The following is a 22,317-nucleotide window of genomic DNA, read 5'->3' as shown; positions in this document are numbered from 1 at the left end:
ACAGACACACACACGGACCAATGGCTGAAACTTTGTATTTAGGCTCTAGGGACCTCAAAACGTGTTTTGGCACTAAAAACTGACCATCGAAAATTTGACCCGATTACATTACTTTCCTTCCTATAGGATAAGGAAAGTAAAAACCAGCCGTTCCGAGAACGAACTGTATCAATTTGGGGTAACGTTCGACCCGGGCAGGAATTCAACCCACAACCTTGCGCTTACAAGTCAGACGCGCTAAGGCCCGTTCGTACTTATCGTTCGGAAAAAAAAAATCGTGTCGTGTCTAGTGGGAACACTCTCATTTAAATTAAGTAGCCTAGGTACAAGAACTTTTGTGTCGGTCGGGAAAAAATCGTGTCGTGTGTGTTGCGAACACTTTCATTTAAATTACATTGCCTACGGAGGACATTCGGAAAAAAATCGGATGAAACTCACGACAAGTCGGAATGGGCCTCTACCCTCCAAGCCAACTAGGCTGGGTCAGCCGGGTCAGCTAGCTGGGCCACAGGCACAACTTTTGCGGCGTGACGTGCCAAGCGCGAATTTTTTCCACGGGATATAAAAGTATAGCGTGGCCCAGCTGCATATTGTACATGTAGCTTATTTTAAACATACATAACCTCCGTCAATCCCGCCATATGTACATAGATAACCTCAGATTTCAAGTGCGTTACACATATGTGCTGGTGTGCATCTGTTGTGACCTAATTCTCAACTGAGAATATGGTGGCCTCATTATTCATCTTTGTTTCTATGAATATTCCTCTCTCTATCCCTGTCCTACCTGAATAACAGTGGAGATTGGAACATTTCAATGAACGAAACAATCAAGCTGTAAGTTTTACCACACCGATTTTTCCCATAATATGGGCATTTTTCCGGCCCTACAGCTAAGGCCAGTCACATGGGCGTACGAACATTATCCAGTCAGGGTAAAATCCGCCCCGGGCGGGAATCGAGCACTCGGCCTAAAGCGAACAAGGCACATGCGCTACCCTCCAAGCTAACTAGAGTGGTTTCAGAACGCTTGATGTATAAGCCAGTCAGAATTTTAATGTCAACAAATTCTTAATGGAAATTTTAAGCTGGCATTCTCCCTGTTTAATGTCCTTCAGCCAGATTAAGCTGGTCTACTGCCTGTTTAAAGTCCCCTAGCCAAATTAAGCTGGTCTACTCCCTGTTTAAAGTCCCAAAGGCAGACCTTTGGCCCAATCTATCGTCCCTTGAAAATCTTGAAATGGTACAGTAAAACCTGGATATAAGAGAATCCAGGGGACCACCCTTTTTTTTCTCTTATATCCAGGTTTCCACTATATCCAGTTTCTTTTATATCGAGGTTCAGCATGAAGGGCCCAGACAATTTTCTCTTATATCCAGGTTCGACTGTATTCATTAAGTTTTGTACAACCTGTATGTAGGTATATTCAAGGCAAACCATACAGTATGCCAAGATTACAGGGTAAACCACTGTCTGAATAACTTTACACAAACATGATCTCACAAGGAATAAGGAGTCGAGTGAATTCTTACCATAAAACTAGAATGAACACATGTCAATCAATTGAGACTTCCAATCCGACATTGAAATTTGTCATTGATTAGAGTTTTTTGATTTGCAGCTTGTTTTGAGTGAAATCACCGTAAAAATGACCACGAAAAAATCCGTTTTTTAAAAACAAATTTAGAATGACAACTAACTAGCCTAACTATAAAACATATTTAAAACACAAATCCAGACACTAGAGCTAGACAATAAAATAGTGTGACTGGCGAAAACACACAAATACAGTAAAGTCGACAGAAGATTGAATTTGTTGACATTCAAAATTCTGACTGGCTCATACATCAAGCGTGCCAGAGTCAGTCTAGTTAGCTTGGAGGGTAGCGCGTCTGCCTTGTAAGCGCTAGGTCGTGAGTTCGATTCCCGCCCGGGGCGGATTTTATCCTGAACGGATAAGGTTCGTCCTCAGAATGGCTGGCTTTCTCCTATCCTGTCCTGAACGGATAAGGAAAAGCAGAATTTTTTGTCAGCCCTATAATTCTTTTCCAATATAGGTAGGTACATTTTTTTTTTTTTTTACGTTTGTAGCCTCCCAACTTTCCAAGTATACATCACTCTTCATAGAAAGATTTTACATTCTGATGGTCTAAGTCTAAATCCTAATGGAAATCGTGGATGTCTCTGGAAATAGTCATGTAAAGTGGACGTCCATGAGAGTTGTCAAGTCTTCAAATTATCACACATAATAATTGAGGAGCTGGGTGCAAAAAGGGAAATATGGATTTTTTGCCCTTTTTGCGAAAAACGGTTTTTTGAATAGAACGTGGTGCGCTCTATCTTCCAGCGTTTGAACTGCAGTGATAACTTTTTTTTTTTCGATGAGTTACAGCGTTTTTTGTAAACATACTTTGCAAGGAATTTTGGCACTAAAAACTGACCATCGAAAATTTGACCCGATTACATTACTTTCCTTCCTATAGGATAAGGAAAGTAAAAACCAGCCGTTGCGAGAACGAACTGTATCGATTTGGGGTACCTAACGTTCGTCCCGGGCAGGAATTCAACCCACGACCTTGCGCTTACAAGTCAGACGCGCTAAGGCCCGTTCGTACTTATCGTTTGGAAAAAAAATCGTCTCGTGTCTAGTGGGAACACTCTCATTTAAATTAAATAGCCTAGGTACAAGAACTTTTGTGTCGGTCGGGAAAAAAATCGTGTCGTGTGTGTTGCGAACACTCTCATTTAAATTACATTGCCTACGGAGGACATTCGGAAAAAAATCGGATGAAACTCACGACAAGTCGGAATGGGCCTCTATACTCCAAGCTTAACTAGGCTGGGTCAGCTGGGCCACAGGCACAACTTTTGCGGCGTGACGTGCCAAGCGCGAATTTTTTCCACGGGATATAAAAGTATAGCGCGGCCCAGCTGCATATTGTACATGTAGCTTATTTTAAACATACATAACCTCCGTCATCAATCCCGCCATATGTACATAGATAACCTCAGACTTCAAGTGCGTTACACATATGTGCTGGTGTGCATCTGTTGTGACTTGTGACCTAATTCTCAACTGAGAATATGGTGGCCTCATTATTCAACTTTGTTTCTATGAATATTCCTCTCTCTATCCCTGTCCTACCTGAATAACAGTGGAGATTGGAACATTTCAATGAACGAAACAATCAAGTTGTAAGTTTTACCACACCGATTTTTCCTATAATATGGACTTTTTTCCGGCCCTACGGTTAAGGCCAGTCACATGGGCGTAGGAACATTATCCAGTCAGGGTAAAATCCGCCCCGGGCGGGAATCGAGCACTCGACCTAAAGCGTACAAGGCACATGCGCTACCCTCCAAGCTAACTAGACTGGCTTCAGAACGCTTGATGTATAAGCCAGTCAGAATTTTAATGTCAACAAATTCTCAATGGAAATTTTAGGCTGGCATTCTCCCTGTTTAATGTCCCTCAGCCAGATTAAGCTGGTGTACTGCCTGTTTAAAGTCCCCTAGCCAAATTAAGCTGGTCTACTCCCTGTTTAAAGTCCCAAAGGCAGACCTTTGGCCCAATCTATCATCCCTTGAAAATCTTAAAATGGTACAGTCGAACCTGGATATAAGAGAATTCCACTATATCCAGTTTCTTTTATATCGAGGTTCAGCATGGAGGGCCCAGACAATTTTCTCTTATATCCAGGTTCGACTGTATTCATTAAGTTTTTGACACCCTGTATGTAGGTATATTCAAGGCAAACCAAACGGTATGCCAAGATTACAGGGTAAACCACTGCCTGAATAACTTTACACAAACATGATCTCCCAAGGAATAAGGAGTCGAGTGAATTCTTACCATAAAATTAGAATGAACACATGTCAATCAATTGAGACTTCCAATCCGATATTGAAATTTGTCATTGATTAGAGTTTTTTCATTTGCAGGTTGTTTTGAGTGAAATCACCGTAAAAATGACCACGAAAAAATTCGTTTTTTAAAAACAAATTTAGAATGACAACTAACTAACCTAACTATACAACATATTTAAAACACAAATCCAGACACTAGAGCTAGACAATAAAACAGTGTGACTGGCGAAAACACACAAATACAGTAAAGTCGACAGAAGATTGAATTTGTTGACGTTAAAATTCTGACTGGCTCATACATCAAGCGTGCCAGAGTCAGTCTGGTTAGCTTGGAGGGTAGCGCGTCTGCCTTGTAAGCGCTAGGCCGCGAGTTCGATTCCCGCCCGGGGCGGACTTTATCCTGAACGGGTAAGGTTCGTCCTCAGAATGGCTGGCTTTCTCCTATCCTGTCCTGAATCTTATGGTCTTGAAAGCGAAGAAAGAAGGAAGACAGGATAGGAGCCAGCCAGCCGTTCCGAGAACGAACCTCATCCGTTCGGAATAAGTTTCGCCTCGGGCGGGAATCGAGGTCGCCTCCCATTTCAATCTCACCTAACCTGAGTGGGGCCGGGAAACAAACAACAAGCGATTGTCCCAATGGTCACCCGGTCCAAATACCAACAACATTAAGGCATACTGATAGATTCTGAGGTGACTTTGTGAAGATTCATCTTGAAAAGAAGAACACAAGTAGCTTATACTCTTCACAGTTGGTGAAGAGTAAAAGCTAGTGAAGAGTAAACCAACTGTGAAGAGTAAAAGCTATTTGTGTTCTTCTTTTCAACATTAAGGCAGTCAAGCATCAGTAATAAAGTGATTTGAAAAAAATCGCCTGCGGCGCCCATGAGTGGTTTCAGTTGGACATGCCTGGTCTAAATGAATAGAAACATACAGCGATTGAATGCACTGTAAAGACAGGGCCACTGTCGGAATTTTCGCGGGTGTGCCTCGCTACCAATATGGAACTCAAGGCTGTTATAGAAATAGAATATACCTTGTTTATCCTGCTCAAATGAGATTAAAAAGTCCCTTTACCCCCAGCAGTCTAAACGAGGTCTCGTGTATAAGGATTTAACAACACTTGTCGGGGGGCCATTGGACTCAAAAGCAAAGATCCCTCATAATTTACGTTTTTATTACAACATGGTTCTCTTTGGTTGAAAAATTTCCAAGTCCGAAAAAAAAGAAGCATTCCTGGAAATTTTCCATTACAAAGCCCCACACTGTTTTTACGTTTTTATTATGTACAACATGGTTCTCTTTGGTTGAAAAATTTCCAAGTCCGAAAAAAAAAGAAGCATTCCTGGAAAGTTTCCATTACAAAGCCCCACACTGTTTTTACGTTTTTATTACAACATGGTTCTCTTTGGTTGAAAAATTCGGTTAGGTGGTAGAGAACGCTTCCGGCGTTAACCTCCACTCAAGAGGCTATTATTATTCAACAAAAGAACAACAACAACAACAACAACCTATTGATGTTAAAAGAGAGTTTTGTCCGACAACAAACAATGCGCCTTATGTGCCTAATGAGAAAGTATGAGCAATGAAAGAGAATAAACAAACAAACACACAAACAAAGTTACTTACAGTATGTATCAAATCAAATCTAATCATGTTGATGAAAAATTGAAAACTTTAAAGTTAATTATCTCAGTTTGATGATTTTCATTTATTGCCCTTTTTGCACCCAGCTCCTCAAATCACAGTATTACAAGTCTTTCATTTACTCAATCATCATATTTATTATCGCTCGCCTCTTCGACTTGTAATGCCGCCACTGGTCGCTACTCGATTAAAGTAGCTACTCAATTGTCCTCACGAGGCTGAGTGCACCCCGAACTCCAAGCACATAGTCGAAAAAAACCTCGGCCCCGCCGGGAATCGAACCCGGACCTCCTGCGTGCAAGCCTAGTGTGATACCCACTCGGCCACGGAGGTTGCTTACTTACAGTATGTATGTACCATTGTACCCATTGGAGTTCAAGCCCAGACTCTCTTAACACTCTAGCTACTAGAGGTTGTTGTTTTGCTCAGCAATACCTATCACTCCGCAACGTTTATCACTCCCTCAAGGTCACTCCTATGACCCCTGGGGAGTGCACTCTAGGTGACCGCTACTCCGGTCACTTCCAAGAACATGCTAGAGTGTGACTGTGACGTCACAACACTCACAACTTTCCTCAATATAAAACTGTTTGTGTCCGCCGAATTTACGTTACTGGAACAAGTAGGGCCATCGGCTTTAATTAACGCCCTTGGTCACTGCGACCTGGTTAGATCTTTATATACATAAAGGTCAAAAGAGTAGCCGTATTTTATTATCGGACTTCAATCAAACAAAAATCTGGTGTGAACATCACACGACTTTCCTTACCCTATTGAATGGTGCTTATTTGGGTGTTCTGTTGTAACATTTACAATATCTCTAACCGTATAGTCAGTATAGCTGAAAACCGCCAAAAAGCGGTCGGAATACCGCCAACCGCAGCACCTATTTTAAACCAAACGTTTTGTGTGGCATCCTTGTCACATTTTTGAACTACATACCAAATTTAAAGTCTTTACCTTATACTGTTCCCGAGATAATGTTAAATTACACCGAAAACCGCCAAAAAGCGGTAAAATGCCGCCAAGCGTTGCACCGGTCTTAACCAAAAGTTTCGTGTCGCATCCTTGTTACATTTGACAGCTACATACAATTTCAAGTCTCTAGCTCTTACCGTTCTCGAGATATTTTTTTTACAGACAGACACACACACGGACCAATGGCTGAAACTTTGGATTTAGGCTCTAGGGACCTCAAAACGTGTTTTGGCACTAAAAATGACCAATGGCTGAAACTTTGGATTTAGGCTCTAGGGACCTCAAAACGTGTTTTGGCACTAAAATCTGACCATCGAAAACTTGACCCGATTACATTACTTTCCTTCCTATAGGATAAGGAAAGTAAAAAACAAACAAACATTCTAATAATATTTTGTATCAAATTCCCCCATTTAATCTTTTATCAGTAAAGTAGAATGTTCCACCAAAGTGAGTAACGTTAAGTAGGTACGTGCGTTATAAGAAGCCTGTTGATGTTACTTCTTTATCTCTTTAGTTAATGCTGTTATCAAGGGACCTAATAGTAGTAATAATAATAATATTTCAATAATAATAATGATAATATAATACTTATTAATAATCATAATAATAATAAGCATAATCATCATCATAATCTCTCCAATGGGTACAACCCGTACTTAAATCAGGTCGCTTATCAACACACGGAACTAAGTATATATTTTATTTTTTCATTTTTTAAAAAGGCCAGCAAAGAAGGTCTTGTCGTCCCGCAAAAGAATAAAGAAAGAAGACAGGATAGGAGAGAGCCAGCCGTTCGGAGACCGAAACTTATCTGGTATCTGGACGGATAAGGTTCGTTCTTGGAACGGCTGGCTTTCTTCTATCCTGTCTTCCTTCTCTCTTCAATTTTGGGACGATAATACCTTATCAGTTACAGTTCCCTCTAGCAAAACTCTTCAAAACAAGTCAAAACCCCGTCATCGATGAAAAATAAACCACACGCAACTTATACAGGGTGTTTATAAAGTATTGACCAAAAGTGGTCTTCTCGAGAAAAAAAAATCCCTTAAAGGACTTTGTCATTTGTGGGGTCCCTTGAAGGAGCTCTTCCACCCAACCGCTTAGACCAAGAAGGCCAGAACTTAGACTTACCTGAAGGGGAAAGTTTGGAATCTCAATTCTGACCAATACGGGGGCTTGTCCTCTAGGTTTCGACCAATAAGAAGAGAGCGTTCAATAAGTTGTGGATCTTTTCGCTTTTTGATTGGAGATGGTTACAGTTCTGATTTTTAGAATCTTTGGATTAGCATTGTTTGAAGTCAACATGAAAATAAACAAATATAATAAAATTACTATTTTATCAATAGATTTTTTAACAGGTTATTTAGAATTAAAGTAGGAACCTACGTACCTCTTATTTTTTTGAGAAATTGATGGATTTTTTAGCAATGAAACTACTGATGATGTAATTGTATTAAGTAACAATTTTAGTCTTAAGTAAAATATACTAAGCAGAAGAACAATGATTTTATTAACAAGTTTATTTCAACACGTTATTATGAAACCTACCTTATTTTTAACAAATTGAGAAATCCAGGTTAACAACTTAGGTAGGTAGGTACCTACTTATTTCAGCTTAAGTTTAAAAATAAGTCCGTAGATGATGATTATTGATACAATTACAATTATATTAATATTTTATTTTCAACACGTTATAAGTAGACATATTGAAAGGCGTTGATAAACTTTTATTTATTTAATCATGGCCGGATCAACAAAATATAGGAAAAGCTCGCGCCCCCCCCCCCTGATTTGTCTCCACGCCGCCCCGGGGGCACGCCTCCCAGTTTGAGAACCTCTGACTTAGAAGATACATAAATGATAATTAAAACAGAGATAAAAATGCTCCGGTGGATGAGTGGAGTTACCCGCCTTGACAAGATTAGGAATGAGATCATCCGAGGGAACGTGAAAGTGCTAGAAATATCTAAGAAGATCCAGGAGAAAAGACTACAAGGTACTTGTGTAGAAGTCACGTCCGTGGAATATTGCTACCAAAGGAACTGGCACAAACGAGCAGTAACCAGTGTTATTATAGGGTTAGGTAAACGCAAGAAAGAGTTTTCACAATTAGAGCAGTGATTAGTGTTATTATAGGGTTAGGTTAAATACAAAAAGGAGCTTTTCTTTTCCACGGCACGGACGTGACTTCTGCGTAATTACCGACTACAATAGTACGGACACATCGAAAGAAGAGATAAGAAAAATTCCCTCTAATAAATCTAAAAAAAAAAAAAAAAAAAAATCTCTCACTCACACGAGCTAAAAATTTGAGCTCGATAATTCAAATTTGAGCTATAAATCTGAAAGTTTCACAAAACTTACTAAGTATACTCTTAACTCCATATACAAAAACCCCACTCTGAGGCTCAAGTGTGGGTACAAATGCCCCAAAGGATGGGTTAAGCTTATACGAATTTACGAAGAATATTAAATTTGTAACATATCCTGAAATTTTCAAACATATCGTGAACATCGTGCCTACACAACTTCCTAGGTGGTCACCCATTCAGATATCAACCACACACAATGTTGCTCAACTTCTATGATCCATTGGGGTGCTGAAGCGAATCATTACTCACCTGTGGTTACCACATTGCTAAGCTTGGTAGGAAGTTCTGACATTGCACCCTAGGCGCCGAAATCTTCACTTGCCTTGTTCACTTTGACCATACTTTCTTTCTTCTGGAACAAACCTGGACACGAAATTCAGACATGTGAAAATTCAAGAAAATAAGCTCATTGCTTTGTGAGGGAAATTTGGAATCGATTTTTTTTATAAGGAGAAAGTGGTTAGTGCAGTGGGATTTGAATCTGAAGGTTGGTAGTTCAATTCCAAGTGAAGTCATTTTTTTTTTTTTTACAAAGTTTAAAACTGTCATACCTACCTACCCTTGTCAAGTACAACATCCTCTCTTTCAGGAATTAGCTCCCTTTTGATATTGGTTGAGATCAATTTATTTAAGGCTTCCTGTAACTGATGGGTTTTTTTCATGTACTTAAATAGGTATCCTGGTACCCTTTGTAGGTCTAGCTAGTCTAGAAGATCTGAGGCCTAAGTAACACTGCTAGTCACTGTGTTAGTGTGTCACATACCTAGCTAATTATTAGAATTTATAATTTAGCTTTATTTTGCAACTTTAATTGGAAGCTTTAAACAAATATTTAAATAAATTAGTGGTGTCTCATGTAACAGAAATCTGATTGGTTAAATGCCAGTTGATTTTGGCTGTTAATTACTTTTTTGATCAGATAACAACCGACAAGATCTCTATTTTTGTCTCAAGATGTAAACATATTATTTATCAATAGGTACTTAAGTATAGGTAATTTATTACTAAGGTACATAGTACATATTAAAGTTAGGAAAATACAGATACTTATGTATGCTCCTGTTATCATTTAAGTGGGCAATTTTATGAAAAATGTTTTCTGCTGATTAAAATATCTAATAAAGACGTGCCTAAATGTCACACATACTTATATGGTTTTTAATTTGCCAAGATTTTCATTAAAGTCCAAGGAATATTAAGTGAAAAAGGAATGTCAGAACTTTGGTGTGCATCACAGAAATTTCAAGTGCATACCTAAATAGTTCCATAATACATGCCCCAACTGAAAAGCTAGGTATCTAGAAGTCAAACAAAAGTTATTTACTGAGAACAGAAAGAGACTAAATTAGGCACTTGCCTAAAATATCACAGCACACGAATAATTTTATTAGTAACTTTTTTTTTTAGGTTTGATAGAGGGAACTGTAACTGCTAAGGTCTTATTGCCCCGAAAGAGAACCAGAGAAGGAAGACAGGATAGGAGAAATCCAGCCGTTCCGAGAACGAACATTATCCCATCAGGATAAAATCCTCCCCAGACGGGGATCGAACGCGCGGCCTAGCGCTTACAAGGCAGACGGATTTGTTTTGTTTTGTTTTTTTTTTTTTTTTTTTAAATCAACCAATCAGATTTGCTTAATCCAAATGTTTAACTTTTACGGAGTTTAAACTCACGTTGTGAACCTGGGCATCAGATTACTCGCTTAATTCAAGAGTTAAAACCCGATTTTACCACGAAAAATTAAAACAAACACACACAACTCTATCCACCGACCGGCAATTTGAATGAAATAATAGCAAAGACATACGAAAAAAAAAAACAAAAAAAACAGAGAAAAGTGAAAAAAATAAGAAATTTAGAAATGACGATAGAAATAATCACCGGTTCAAAAACTTTGATAACAACGTTAACACAGAGGTGAATGAAAAGAAATACCTAATTGTTGGGGAAAAAATTTCACCCGATTAAATTACTTTCCTTCGTACAGGAAAGTAAAAATAAAAGAAAAAGACCAGAAATTTCGAAGAAAAAACGTGAAATAATGAAAGAAATAATCACCGGTTTAAAAACTTTGATAAAATCGTTTCCACAGAGGTGAATGGAGAACAGTGAGGTAAATACACCGTACACAGACTACTGCAGCGGGCGTGTAAAACAAACGAACTCATATCAGGTATAACATTTGTTTTAAACCAGGCATGGTTAACTCACGGTCCCCATATGCCCGAAAGTTTAAACTCAATTTATTTTTATTTCCTCATGCTATATCAATAGCGAAGGTTGAGTGCGAAGGGCATCCCACTCGGAATTTTTGGTGCCAAAACCAGTTGCCCTCAAAGTATCACTCTAAAGCTGATTGAGAGGCCGACGACAAACGCCGACCCCATCTGAACATGGGAAAAGGCGAAGAAGAAGAAGAGGGGGAAATTTCCCTTGCTTAAGAAATAGCAAAGGTTAAGTGCAAAGGGCATCCACTCGTGAATTTTTTTGTAGTCAAAACCAAATGTCAGCCAAAAACAATCACCCTAGGGCTGATTGAGAGGCTGACGCAACACGCCGACTCCGTCTGAACAGGGGAAAAGACGAAGAAGGATATAGGGGGAATTGGAACTACCGAATACATGATGCCGTTTATTTCATTCCTTAATTCCCAGCCGTTTCTGAGATATAAGCGTGGTTCGCAAATCACGAACCACCCTGTATGTTGGAAAGAAATTCAGGAAAATGGAAGTCGAAGGCCAAAGAGGAAGAGGAAGACCAAAGTAGAAATGGATAAATGACATAAATGAGGATCTACGCGAGAAACAGTTGACAGGGAACGAGGTGCAAAACAGACATGACTGGAGACAACTGACAAGAAACGTCGACCCCGCTTAATTGAGCGGGATTAAAGACGAAGTGAAAGAAGAAGAAGATAAATGAGAAGGCGAGAAAAACAAAATAGAAAAGAGAGAACATGCTGGAAGAGAAGAAAAGAGACGAGAGAAAAGACGTGAGGGTCTCTAAGAAGAGAGGAGAAAATAAAAACTTGGAACTTATAGTTTATACTAAAATAAAATAGATTTTTAATTAGAATCAAATACTAATCATCATTTATCTACTAAAACCACTATCTACTCACAAGCCTTTGAGCTTCACACGAAAAAAATTGATCCCTCAAATAATTATGTAAATCAATTTAAATAATTTAGATCAAGGGTCTTTGGCTTAGGTCGTTCAATCTTGCCTTGTACTACAAATACACGAGACCTTGTTTAGACTGCTGGGGTAAAGGGACTTTTTAGTCTCATTCGAGCAGGATAAACAATATTTTGTTCTATTCTTACCTTGTACTAGAGTGGTCACAGTCACGTGATACTTGGTACTGAAATGCTGCTGTACTCCTGACTCATACTCTCCCATATTGATAAACTCGATATCACTCAGCGAAATCGGAGTGGCTACAATGATATAATCGTACTCCTTTGCTGACGCTTCAGCATTGGAGGAGTCTTTATTTGCTGATTCAAAGTCCTTGGATGAGTCTTTCTTATTTGCGGATTGATAATCTGACTCTTTCTTATTTGCGGATTGATCTTTCTCATTTGTTGATTTATAATCTGACTCTTTATTTGCTGAGTCAAAGTTCTTCGTTGACTCTTCTTCTGCTGATTCATACCCACTTGATGTTGATTCAGCATTTTTATTTGCTGACTTGAAAGAACTTTCAGTCTCGATATCTTCGTTTGAAGGGGAATATAGTCCTTCTTGTTTTTCGTCCTCAGGGTTTTTCGCCTTTCGTTCGTCGTTTTTCGCGTTTTCTGTGTCAGTTTTGACGCTATGAACTACATACGTTCCCGTGGTCAAATTGTACTCGATTTTGCGGACTTTTCGGCGGAGCAAATTTCCCGAGCAAGCGCTGAGCAAATGGGAGGCGAGCTGTTTGTTTCCTCCGCGAATGGCGAAGAGCTCTCCGGACATGCCTGTGTGGGGAAACAGGGGGAAGCATATATTTTTAGATTTACGTGATTCAGGGTTTTATATCCTAAAGGGTACTGTTTTATAAGAAGCCTCCGTGGCCGAGAGGGTATCACACTAGGCTTGCACTCCGGAGGTCCCAGGTTCGATTCCCGGCGGGGTCAAAGTTTTTTCGGCTCTGTGCTTGGAGTTCAGGGTGCACTCAGCCTCGTGAGGACAATTGAGTAGCTACTTCATTCGAGTAGCGACAGGTGGCGGCATTACCGGTGAAAATTAATTGTCAATGAGGCACTTAGTAATGCTGTGATACCCACAAAAGTTGTAAAAAAAAGCTCTCTGCTTTACCACAAATATTCTTGATTTGAAAGGGACTTTTTAGTCCAATCCCAGCAGGATAAACAAGGTACATATATGATATGCTATTCTATTCTTTACCTGCACAGGAAACATAGGTGACGAATCCTGGCATGTTGAAAATGGTTTGTCCGTAATTTACCAGGTTGCCTGTAAACAAAAGAGCAGTTTTATACAGTGACACTTTTTTGTACTTATTTATTTAGAACCTTTATTGGTAGATCTAGCTAGGGGACTATAAACAGGGAGTAGACTAGTCCACATTTCCTCACGCTATATCAATAGCGAAGGTTGAGTGCGAAGGGCATCCCACTCGGAAAATTTTGTTAAGCCAAAACCAGTTGGCCTCAAAGCGATCACTCTAAGGCTGATTGAGAGGCCGACGACAAACGCCGACCCCATCTGAACATGGGAAAAGGTGAAGAAGAAGAAGATTGGTTGGTTATAATTCAATGTACAAAGTATAATAAATACAAACAAAGGGCGAAATTATTGCCAGAGGCAATCTCTTCCATTCAACTCTGCCTATTAGCATGGCACCCAGAAATACACCTAGAGCGATGTATTTCTTACACCTATTCTGTACATTTAGACCCATTCTGTACCAAATATCTACGTAAGACCTTGTTTAGACTGCGGGAGTAAAGGGACTTTTCAGTCTCATCCTTGCAGTATAAACAGGGTATATTCTATTCTATTCTATTGACGGCCTCCTCTTACTAGCAGACACCAATTCATCAAGTAGTAGTTGTGACGTCACAGTTTTCATCGCATCCTCAGCACATAGCCTCATTTGGGGTACAAACCGAGGACTCATAGAGGCAAGCAGTTCTTCTACTGTGGTGAAACTGTGGTTTTGACTCTGAAAGTTTTTAAAAAGATCAAATCAAAAAATCAAATCTCAAATTATTTGTGTTAAAGCCGAGCTTTTTCACAACTTTTGTGGTAGCACAGCATTACTAAGAGCTTCGTTTGCAATCTATTTATTTATTTTAATACAACATACGGGCGGACCCTTTACTAACTAAGTTACATACAATATAATCTACCTATAAAAAAATAAAAATAAAAATCCAAATCCAAAACCCAAACCCCAACCCCATATTAATCAATTTCCATATTTCAATAATCTTTTTACACTTGTAATGCCGCCACTGGAAGCTACTTGATTAAAGTTTCCACTCGAGTTACAACTCGAGTTGGAAAATAATCGAGTAGAAAATAATCGAGTTGAAAAATCTCACTCGAGTCCCATCACTACTTAAGGGATAAAAAAAGGAAGATTTATTTGAAATGAAAACTTCAGACAGGACAGGAGTTCAAACTCGGAAAAGTTTTGGTTTCGGTTGATTTTTGAATTTGAAGTTAACGATTTCAAGCGGAGGTAAACTTCCCCTCCTCGCGTGCTCGATGGCGGCCATCTTTGAAATTGATTTCAACACATTTTTTTAAAATTCAAAACAAACATTCATTTCGAAGTGACTTTTCTAGTGTAAAAGAAGCTAACAAGTTGTGGATTTTGAGTAATATTTTGCCTCAAAGTTTGTTTCCTTTACTTCAATGCCTTTTTAGATATGTCGACGTACTGTTCAGTTCACGGTTGTGGAAATAATTCTACGGTCCCTGGTATAACATTTCACAAGTAAGTAGGTAATTTATTTGAAATGAAAACTTCAGACAGGACAGGAGTTCAAACTCGGAAAAGTTTTGGTTTCGGTTGATTTTTGAATTTGAAGTTTCCGTTGCTCCAAAATCAGCATCGTGTGAACGTTGCTTTATTGATTTTGAAGAAAAAAGCCGAGGATGCACGAACACATTTTTTTCATATAGGGGGGCTCAAAAATTTTCCCCTACTCACCCCACATGGGGAATCGACAGTACTGCCTCCGGAGTGCAAGCCTAATGTAATACCCACTCGGTCATGGAAGGTTACCTTAAGAAGCATCATTCAATAGGATAAGGAAAGTCGTGTGATGTTCACACCATATTCTATTCTCACCTGTACAGTATAAATTTGACGGAATTCCGTCAACATGGTGTCCACAGCTGACTGGAACCTGTAGAAATTAACCGGTCCATAGCGATAGAGGAGTTTAAGAATGGTGATCCAGTGGTACGAGGACTCCTTGAAATGAAACTGAGAGCCTGCAACATGTAGGAGGAAACATGAAAATGAAACCAATAGAAGATGTTTTACAAAAAAAAAAGTGATCTGTTTTCATTTTCCCCTATTGAATTGCATGTTGTTTTCTTTTCTAGCAACCTGTTGTATCTTCTATTGGTTTCATTTTCAAGTTTCCCCTATTGATTTTAATTTGTTTTACCAAGTGTTGTGTATACCCTTGAAAGTTCTAACTTTTTAATATTGTTTATAACATGCAATTGCCCAGCTGTTCACTTAATCTCCTACCAAAAAATACCAATCACACCAAACTTTTCTTAACATCAGTGATAAATTAGGGACTGGTAAATTGGTAAATTCAATGTGATATTAATACCAATGGGCTAACAAGGTAGTTTGGTCAGACAATTAATCAAATTTAATATGAATAATATGATCCACCCAACAATTAACCAAGTATTGATTTTGTTTTACCAAGTGTTGTGTTACCTACCTGCCAGCCTAATAGTTATTTTGCCTAATAATATTTTGTTTTACCTACCTGCCAGCCTAATAGTTATTTTGCCTAATAATATTTTGTTTTACCTACCTGCCAGCCTAATAGTTAGCTTGATGGGTAACACATCTGCCTTGTAAGCAATAGGTCACCAATTCACTTCCTGCCCAGGGCATTTCATTCTAGGGTTCATTCTTGGAACGGCTGGCTTTCTCCTATACTGTCTTCCTTCTCTCCTCAATTTTTTGACAATAATGTCTTAGCAGGTGATTTTAAATCATTACATAAAAGTAAAATCAAAAAAATCAAATCAAGAATAATAATAAATTGAATATTAAACAAATTAGGTAGGTACTCGTACATAGGTATTTTCTCTAATCACTACGGGCTAAGAAATTCCCGGAGCCCCGGAGGGACGGACCCTGCTTGTTCTCCTATCTTTTAAGCACAATCTCTGTCCTCTATTGTAGAAGTCAAGAGAAGAGTTCTAGAATGTAGGGATCCAAGAAAAACTTCATTCACAAGGTCCAATTTTTAAAAGGCGTATTTGCACTGAACATTGTACTGTTAGATTACAGGTAAAGGTGCTTACTAGAGATAAAAGGTAGCTTAAACTTAGTCCCTGGACTGGTAAACAAAATAAAGTAGATATTAGATAAAGTAATTTATTATCATGAAACTCCGGTAGAACGTTTTCTTATCTTATCATTTTTGTTTACATTTTTTCTCAGGAAAGAATCTTTTTACACGATCGTAAGAAGCTCACAAAATCGATCATGACTTTTTGAACATTTCCTTCTGTGATTTAAATTCTTGTCCTTAAGGGTAGTGATTTTTTTTTTTTTTTTTTTTTTTTTTTTTTTTTTTTTTTTTTTTTTTTTTTTTTTTTTTTTTTTAACTGTACCTACCATCATAAAGACCAAATTTGGAGGGCACATTGGTCTTCTTGTCCACCTTCTTGACGAGGCCAAACTCTTTCATGAAGCGTTGAACATACAAGTTGTCTTCGTGAATAATAGAACCTCCCGTCTCATAGTCGAAGTCATCAACCTTTGCTGTTGCTAGACGTCCACCTGAAATCACACCCAGAGGTTTAGAACATTAGGAGAATCAAAGAACGTTAGTATGGAGAAAATGGACAATATGGACATTCAAGGAGAAAAAGTTTTTAAAAATAATAGACTCTTGAGTGGAAGGCAACCACTAGGCAAGGTTAATGCTGGAGGTGTTCTCTACCACCTAACCCTTAGAGCTCCATTATTATGTGGTCAAATTCTCAAATAAATGAGAATGAATTCCATGCCTCAGCTGGGTTTGAGCCCACGCCCTCCTGTTTACCAGGTGAGTGTCTTGACCACTATGCTACCGAGGCAGTCTTTATTTACTACTTAACTTAAATGCCAGCCTAGTTAGCTTGGAGGGTAGCAAGTCTACCTTGTAAGTGCTAGGTTGTGGGTTTGATTCCTGCCCAGGGCAGAATTTATCCTGAATGGATAAGGTTTGTTCTTGGAACACCTGGCTTTATCCTATCATGTCTTGTCACGTACACACACAACACGTGCACGCGAAGTATAAGAGATGACTACAGGCTCATAGCTAATCGGCATCAGTAAGTAACCACAGGGCTACAGTCAGTTGGTAACTACAGAGTTACTACACAGTCAGGTAACCACAGGGTTACAACAGTTGGAGGTAACCACAGGGTTACAGGCAACTCGGAGGAAAGGGACGGTTGTAAGGGGTGGTTGGAGACCGTCTGGGGGAAACCCCTAATACAGAAAAGAATAGATAGACACAGGTCTATACAGTGGGCACAGGCCCGGAGAGGGTCGCCTCTCATAGGTGGGTAGAGGCCCATAAAGTGACACAGGTCCTCTGAGTCAGTTCAGTTGACTGTTATGAACAACATAATACAGAGTCAGAAAAGATCCCCAAACTCAGTTTGGTAAATCATAGCATTTACTACATGTCTTCCTTGTTTCTTAGCTTTTGGGATGATAAGACCTTAGCACTTACAGGTTCCTCTATCAAACCTCTTGGGGGAAAAAAAAATCTCACCAATTTCATGAGGTTCATAAATATCAATGGTCACTTGGTCCTTTAGCAATTCCTGAAGAAAATAGCATGCTGATGTCCCTCCAATACCAGCACCTACAATACCTGAAACAAAAAATTTGAATTACGTAGTGCTTGCCGTAGAAGGAATTCCTATTCCTCATTCCACTCAAATGGGGCTAAAAAGTCCCTTTACTCCAGCAGTCTAACAGGGTCTTGTGAATTTATGGGTTCAAGTCTTCTTCTTTTTTGCTTTTTTCCATGTTCAGACGGGGTTGAGATTTTTTTTGTCTAGATCTGATGACTTCTAGACAAGTACCTACCAAAAGTTTCATTTTGCCAGTCAGCGGTAAAAACAAGTTATTGTACCTATGTAGGAAAGGAAAATGAAACATTTTTCAGAAATCCAGCCTTGATCCCACCACTATTACTTACCTATTCTCACTTTTGCATGACAGGTTTCCAGTACAATGCAAAGGACAGCAACAAGTGTTAATTTCCCAAATGGAACCATTTTTAATCAAGTCGGTTTCTTTTTAGCATGATAGGTACTTATGCTTGAGCGAACTTAATTAAAGTTTTAAAAACTTGTTAAGTCAGCCAAAAACAATCACCCTAGGGCTGATTGAGAGGCTGACGCAACACGCCGACTCCGTCTGAACAGGGGAAAAGACGAAGAAGGAGATAGGGGGAATTGTAACTACCGAGGTCTTATGGTCTTGAAAGCGAAGAAAGAAGGAAGACAGGATAGGAGCCAGCCAGCCGTTCCGAGAACGAACCTCATCCGTTCGGAATAAGGTTCGCCTCGGGCGGGAATCGAGGTCGCCTCCCATCTCAATCTCAGCTAACCTGAGTGGGGCCGGGAAACAAACAACACACGATTGTCCCAATGGTCACCCGTCCGAACACCAACATTACCAACAACATTAAGGCATATTGATAGATTCTGACGTGACTTTGTGAAGATTCATCTTGAAAAGAAGAACACAAGTAGCTTTTACTCTTCACAGTTGGTGAAGAGTAAAAGCTAGTGAAGAATAAACCAACTGTGAAGAGTAAAAGCTATTTGTGTTCTTCTTTTCTTCTTTTCAACATTAAGGCAGTCAAGCATCAGTAATAAAGTGATTTAAAAAAATCTCGCCTGCGGCGCCCATGAGTGGTTTCAGTTGGACATGCCTGGTCTAAACGAATAGAAACATACAGCGATTGAATATACTGTAAAGACAGGGCCACTGTCGGAATTTTCGCGGGTGTGCCTCGCTACCAATATGGAACTCAAGGCTGTTCTAGAAATAGAATATACCTTGTTTATCCTGCTCAAATGAGATTAAAAAGTCCCTTTACCCCCAGCAGTCTAAACGAGGTCTCGTGTATAAGGATTTAACAACATTTGTCGGGGGGCCATTGGACCCAAAAGCAAAGATCCCTCATAATTTACGTTTTTATTACAACACGGTTCTCTTTGGTTGAAAAAATTCCAAGTCCGAAAAAAAAGAAGCATTCCTGGAAATTTTCCATTACAAAGCCCCACACTGTTTTTACGTTTTTATTACAACATGGTTCTCTTTGGTTGAAAAATTTCCAAGTCCGAAAAAAAAGAAGCATTCCTGAAAATTTTCCATTACAAAGCCCCACACTGTTTTAATGGTTAAGCATCACTTCATTAGTGATAAGAAGTTGTATGTGAGTATACGTATGTACATGTTCACTGATTTAAATAAACACACTGAGTCTATAGGTCAGGGTACAATGAGTATATATACAATAGGATGTTTTAAAACTAGCCTGGCAATCAGTAGGTAGATATTTCGTCTAAGGATATAATATGTACATTGTACATCATTTATCAATACCATTAATAAGACTTACTTTATCATGGACACTCGTTATTATTATTATTTCTTTTTATTTGGAATATTTACAAAAGTATGATAGTAGTGTAGCTGTCCTGAACGAAATTACCTACAATATTATGGGGAAAAATTTGAACTACATCTTTCTGATTCCCCATGAGCTCACGTGAGCTGATAGTAGTGTGTTTCTACCTCAAGGCTTTCTATTGGCCAGAATATCTTCGTAGCAAAGTAGCGCAACATTCTTAGCGCCAATAGCGCTCATCTCCATTGCGCTTGCTGCTAATTCTATCACATTCACGTAGTACATTCTCTTATGAAGCTTGAAACTTTTAGCGCGACTTGCACAAGTCTTCGAACTATCAAAAGTCTCAGAATTTTCAAAAGTCTTAGAACCATCAAAAGTCTTAGAACTTTCAAAAGTCTCACAACTCCCAAAAGTCTCAGAATCGCAGTTGAATTTGTCACGGATTTTGTCACTATTATCGTCATTATTTATATGTTCGTCATTTTTGGTGTGTTCTTCATTATTTTTGATGTGGTCTTCATCTTTAAGAATGTAGTTTTGATCATTTTTGCTGTGGCATTCACGATTTTTTATGGGATTTTTATTATCTTTTTTGCTAGGTCAGGGTACAATGAGTATATATACAATAGGATGTTTTAAAACTAGCCTGGCAATCAGTAGGTAGATATTTCGTCTAAGGATATATAATATGTACATTGTACATCATTTATCAATATCATTAATAAGACTTACTTTATCATGGACACTCGTTATTATTATTAAACTCTTTTTATTTGGAATATTTACAAAAGTATAGGTACAATAAATATATACAGAACAACAAGATGAACAAAAGAAGAGAGGAAAAAACAATTACAAAATAATAAATTCCCGGAGGGACGGGCCCAGCTTGTTCTGTGACCTTTTAGTGTCTCCCGCGGCTGTTCTACTACCTAACCTCTTCTGGGCTTTCAACTTCAAGCAACGACTGTCCATGATAAAGTAAGTCTAATTAATGTACCGACCATTGCAATGAACTCCCAAGAATACGTAAGATTATCAATACCAAACGCTAAAGGGAGAAACACGCTACTATCACGTCACGTGAGCTCATGGAGGGTCAGAATGATGTAGTTGAAAGTTTTCCCATAATATTGTAGGTTCGTTCATGATAGCCACACTGCCCTCACATCATGTGAGCTCACCTGACGTGATAGTATTATGGGGAAAACTTTGAACTACATCTTTCTGACTTTCCATGAGCTCACGTGACGTGATAGTAGTGTGACTGTCCTGAACGAAATTACCTACAATATTATGGGAAAACTTTCAACTACATCTTTCTGATTCCCCATGAGCTCACGTGAGCTGGTAGTAGTGTGTTTCTACCTCAAGGCTTTCTATTGGCCAGAATATCTTCGTAGCAAAGTAGCGCAACATTCTTAGCGCCAATAGCGCTCATCTCCATTGCGCTTGCTGCTAATTCTATGACATTCACGTAGTACATTCTCTTATGAAGCTTGAAACTTTTAGCGCGACTTTCACAAGTCTTCGAACTATCAAAAGTCTCAGAATTTTCAAAAGTCTTAGAACCATCAAAAGTTTCAGAATCGCAGTTGAATTTGTCACGGATTTTGTCAATATTATCTTCATTTATATGTTCGTCATTTTTGGTGTGTTCTTCATTATTTTTGATATGTTCGTCATTTTTGATGTGTTCTTCATTTTTGATGTGTTCTTCATTTTTGATGTGTTCTTCATTATTTTTGATGTGGTCTTCATCTTTAAGAATGTGGTTTTGATCATTTTTGCTGTGGCATTCACGATTTTTTATGGGATTTTTATTCTCTTTTTTGTAGTTTTCATCAATATTGATTTGTTCTTCATCATTTCGGGACTCCTCCATCCGCGAAGTGGATTCCTGAGTCCACAAATTCCGTCTCTCTTCCAAGTCCTGTTCACAAGAGGAACTGTCAGTTCGCCAACACGCCTGATCACTTCCCCTACTCTCCCGTTCTTCATAGTCCCGCCCCCTATCATTTCTCCTCTCACGCTTCCTTCCTTCCCTCTCGCATCCATACTGGGGGTACGCCCGCCAATGTCGCTCGAAGCGAACCCGATGCCCGTTCGGGAAAAGTCGGCTAAGCTCGGCCCGCGTCAGAGATCGGCGGGAAAAGACCTTGTGTACGCGGTGGGAATTGTCCCCGTCGGTAGATGATAGAAGGGAGACGGAAGAGAAGAACGAGTCGGGGGTAATTAGAAGGATTTCGTTGATACCGTCCTCGCCGGCGAGGTTTAGATTGAGATCACCTGGAAAAGAGAATACAATAAGTTAGAACAGTGGTTCTCAAACTTTTTTGCATGGCGCCCCCTTTGGGCATATTCTCATTTTTTCAAGCCCCCCCTACCTTACCCAACCCCTCGGTATATTATTTTTACCTATGGGTTTTAGGGAATAACAAAACGAGAATTTGAAACTTTGAGATTTTTTTTTATATTCAAGTAAGTAGGTTACCTATTTATAGGTTTTATGAAATAACAAAACGAACCAACCTCAGTGGCTCAAGCAGTTAGCGCGGGAGGAATTTCAGAACTGGAGGTTTATGG

General features: G+C 39.0%; 2 protein-coding genes and 1 long non-coding RNA gene across 6 annotated transcripts in view; 1 reads left to right on the top strand and 2 right to left on the bottom strand.

Moving 5' to 3' along the window:
- Positions 1–11,192, bottom strand: part of LOC113466498 — a 30,512-nt gene extending 19,320 nt beyond the window's left edge. The window contains exons 1-3 of one of the 3 annotated variants that reach the window (XR_003390879.1): positions 10,925–11,192; positions 8,042–8,217; positions 7,625–7,768 (exon numbers count right to left, since the gene is read on the bottom strand). The gene's annotated coding sequence lies outside the window, so the exon portion shown is untranslated. Of the gene's footprint in view, positions 1–7,624; positions 7,825–8,041; positions 8,218–10,924 lie in introns of all 3 variants that reach the window. The other 2 variants (XR_003390881.1, XR_003390880.1) reach the window with 2 other exon arrangements.
- An 876-nt stretch (positions 11,193–12,068) lies between these two features.
- The window catches only part of LOC103506991 (prenylcysteine oxidase-like), a 10,623-nt gene continuing 374 nt past the window's right edge, over positions 12,069–22,317 (bottom strand). Inside the window, exons 2-8 of one of the 2 annotated variants that reach the window (XM_008471420.2) lie at positions 18,286–18,417; positions 17,854–17,955; positions 16,704–16,868; positions 15,177–15,322; positions 13,898–14,039; positions 13,259–13,327; positions 12,069–12,828 (exon numbers count right to left, since the gene is read on the bottom strand). In XM_008471420.2, coding sequence (XP_008469642.1) covers positions 12,083–12,828; positions 13,259–13,327; positions 13,898–14,039; positions 15,177–15,322; positions 16,704–16,868; positions 17,854–17,955; positions 18,286–18,364 — 1,449 coding nt within the window. In that variant the 5' untranslated portion in view covers positions 18,365–18,417 and the 3' untranslated portion in view covers positions 12,069–12,082. Of the gene's footprint in view, positions 12,829–13,258; positions 13,328–13,897; positions 14,040–15,176; positions 15,323–16,703; positions 16,869–17,853; positions 17,956–18,285; positions 18,437–22,317 lie in introns of those variants that run through there. The other variant, XM_026821962.1, reaches the window with a different exon arrangement.
- LOC113466500 lies at positions 18,904–20,521 on the top strand. Its single transcript, XR_003390883.1, has 2 exons — positions 18,904–19,588; positions 20,331–20,521. It is a non-coding gene; the product is annotated as an uncharacterized LOC113466500 (long non-coding RNA).

This window comes from Diaphorina citri, unplaced genomic scaffold (assembly GCF_000475195.1).
Source record: "Diaphorina citri unplaced genomic scaffold, Diaci psyllid genome assembly version 1.1 scaffold280, whole genome shotgun sequence".
NCBI classification, from domain to species: Eukaryota; Metazoa; Arthropoda; class Insecta; order Hemiptera; family Psyllidae; genus Diaphorina; species Diaphorina citri.
The sequence above is the reverse complement of the archived record's forward strand: the minus strand, read 5'-3'. Positions and strand labels throughout refer to the sequence as shown.